Source organism: Gavialis gangeticus, unplaced genomic scaffold (assembly GCF_001723915.1).
Source record: "Gavialis gangeticus isolate Ggan-Ray unplaced genomic scaffold, GavGan_comp1, whole genome shotgun sequence".
NCBI classification, from domain to species: Eukaryota; Metazoa; Chordata; order Crocodylia; family Gavialidae; genus Gavialis; species Gavialis gangeticus.
The window spans coordinates 14,645,744-14,648,588 of NW_017729001.1; the positions used below are offsets into that span (position 1 = coordinate 14,645,744).

The window sequence follows — 2,845 nt, forward strand, 5'->3', positions numbered from 1 at the left end:
CATGCACCCCCAATATATGTATATTTATATAAATATAAATAGAAGTTCTAATATTTTCTTCCCACACCCCAATGGATTGTCTTGCACACCCCACTTTGGAGACCACTGTTCTAGAGGAGGAAAATATGGTATCTTGGCGTTATCTCATGTAAAAGCACCCCTTCCCCACAGCTAAAGAGAGGGAGGTAAAGGGACCATCCTATTAGGACCTTTCCTCAAAGCTGCCAAGAATGTCTGGATCCCCAGAAACCCGTTAAGTCTGCATTTCCCCATTCTACAGACTCTCATCCTTTCTTCTGCTCCAAACTTGCTCTGCTCTTGCTTACCTTGGAAGAACCAGATATTTCCTAGAGGATCCTCGAAGGCTGCGTCGACAGAGCTTGGGATCCCCTGCCAGTGGCGGGAAGCCAGGGCGGGGTAGCCGGCTTGCAGCTTTCCCCCCCGGAGCCGCCACACGTAGCGAGACTTGAAAAAGAACAGCTCCCCCCTGATGGTAGAAACGGCGTCGAAATCTGTGTCGCAGGCATCTGGGTGCACAGACTGAGAACACCGCAGGTTGGTCAGGTGTTGGGCATAGTGGGTGCGCCACACCCTGCCTGGTGTCTCAGCAGGGGAAGCTTGGAGATACTCTATCATATGCAGTGACTTTCCTCAGCATTTTTTAAATCTATCCTGTTCTGCACTGATAAAGTGCTTGGATGAAGCATCTTGGGAGCGAGCAGGCAGGAGGAGCTCTTAACAGCAGGAGCTCTTCCTATTTGTGGTGTGACTTACTGAATTGCCTGTTGAAGGACCTGGAAGCTAGTTTATTAAAGCAACCAGTCAATAGCCCTAGCTATAGCCAGGCACTGCCTGGCCAGGTGCTATGTAAGCTTAACCACACAGATCTGCCACTGTGCCCCAATCTGGATCACTGCTGCGCTCCTCAGCTCCCTACTCAGCTCTGTTAAAACCCTCCTGCCCTGACCTCTATTGCTTCTGCAGGGAAGGTCTTTGAGCTCTCTTCACCAACTTGTTCCAAGCTTGGGTGGTGGCAGGGGACCAACTACAGCCCTCAGACATACTTTACTTGTCATCTAACCTCAGGCTGCCTGTATAAGAGGAAGCCTCATATAACCAGGCCCCAATGAAGTGAGAATCCTTAATGGGTCCCCTGCTCCCCAGCTCCTCTACGATTGTTGTGGCTGCCCCAGTGCCTTACTAGGGGAGGATTCAGCAGGATGCAGAGAAAGAAACTGATGCTGATTCTGTATTCTCTGGGGTTTTGGTACATGCATTGCTATTCACTCACCTCCTCATTGGTGATCTCATTTGTTTCAATGTCTGGCTGGGGTGGCTCTGTTGTTGGGGTTGGGGTTGGGGTTGGGGCTGGTTCTGGCTCAAGCTCTGGTTTCCCATAGAGGTACTGAATGCCTTGCTTGTCATCCTCACTCAGGCTCAGTGGGTAGCGGAAGATGTAGAAGGGGGACATCAGTGACTTGGAGACAGCTGTGTGCTGGAGGCCCAGGACATGGCCGAATTCATGAGCAGCCACTTGCAGAAGGTCAGTCCCTGCAAAGGGAGGAGGAGGAGGAAGGTGTTCTTCAGTGTCCAGGAAGGGGGTGAGGCACCCAAGATGGGCAGAGGCCTCTCTGCTTATCTACTCTGGTGGGCCCGGGAACAGGCAGGCAGAGGGGGAACCTGCTTCTCAGGAGGGTTTCTGTTTCTTTCTTAGATTTCTCGATAGGGTAATAGTTGTCCACAGGAGTCTACTGATGTGCTTCATGGTTTATAGATGGCAAGCATCTCCAGAGAGGATTGAATTTAGTAGACCCTGAGACCGCTCTTTAAAAAGGCAGTTCTAGCAAACCTACAAAGGCTGTTGGTGAAAGGGGTGGGCTGGGATTTCCTTCCTGAATGTTGTAGCTGCGTGAGGGAGTCAGTGCATGTGCAACTCATTTTCTTATGTTTGGGTGAACACACACGTGTATATCAGCTTTTTTCAGTTCTGCCTTCAGTGGGTTGCACATGACCAGCTACAGGGATGAATGGTCCCAGCTCCCAGGAGAATCTCACACCTGCCAGTGGATGGATGGCTCTGCTTTTGACACACGTGGGAATTTGTCTGGTAGGAAGCAGGTAGAAGGATGCTAACATTGTCTCCAGGTAGATTGAACTTTGCAAGGGAGGCCTCTTTCCTTGATGGTTAAATGCAACCTGACAGGTCACATTTAGATCACATCTGCTGTGACAGCTGCAGGGAAGCAGAACTGCAGCCTCAGCTGCTATGAAGAAATAACTCTGAGAATAGCTTGTGCTCAGGATGGCTACTGCACAGACAGCAGGGGGAGCTTACACATTGCTTTGCAGTAGACTGTAACAAGAAATTCTAAAGGAACTGGCTGAGGTCATTGCAAGTCCCCTGGCAAGGCTTTACGAACACTCGTGGTGCTCTGGAGAGGTACCGGAGGACTGGAAGTGGGCCAACGTGGTTCCCATCTTCAAAAAAGGGAGGAAGGAGGACCCGGGAAACTACAGGCCAGTTAGTCTTACCTCGATCCTAGGCAAGCTGTTTGAGAAAATTATTCTGGCACACATCCACGAGGGGCCAGCAGGGAACTGCATGCTTAGGGGCAACCAACACGGGTTCACCAGTGGCAGGTCCTGTCAGACCAACCTGGTGGCCTTTTACGATCAGATCACCAGATCATTAGATGCAGGGGTAGCAGTGGACATAGTCTTCCTGGACTTCTGGAAGGCTTTTGACACTGTCTCTCTCCCCGTTCTTATTAAGAAACTGCGGGGCTGTGGCGTAGACACCCACACAGTCAAATGGGTCACCAACTGGCTGGAGGGCTGCACCCAG

General features: G+C 50.9%; 1 protein-coding gene across 1 annotated transcript in view; it reads right to left on the bottom strand.

Moving 5' to 3' along the window:
- MMP11 (matrix metallopeptidase 11) overlaps positions 1–2,845 on the bottom strand; it is a gene marked incomplete at its 5' end in the record, with an annotated part of 35,429 nt that overhangs the window by 9,921 nt on the left and 22,663 nt on the right. The window contains 2 exons of the mRNA XM_019506638.1: positions 327–540; positions 1,292–1,551. Coding sequence (XP_019362183.1) covers positions 327–540; positions 1,292–1,551 — 474 coding nt within the window. The remainder of the gene's footprint in view (positions 1–326; positions 541–1,291; positions 1,552–2,845) is intronic.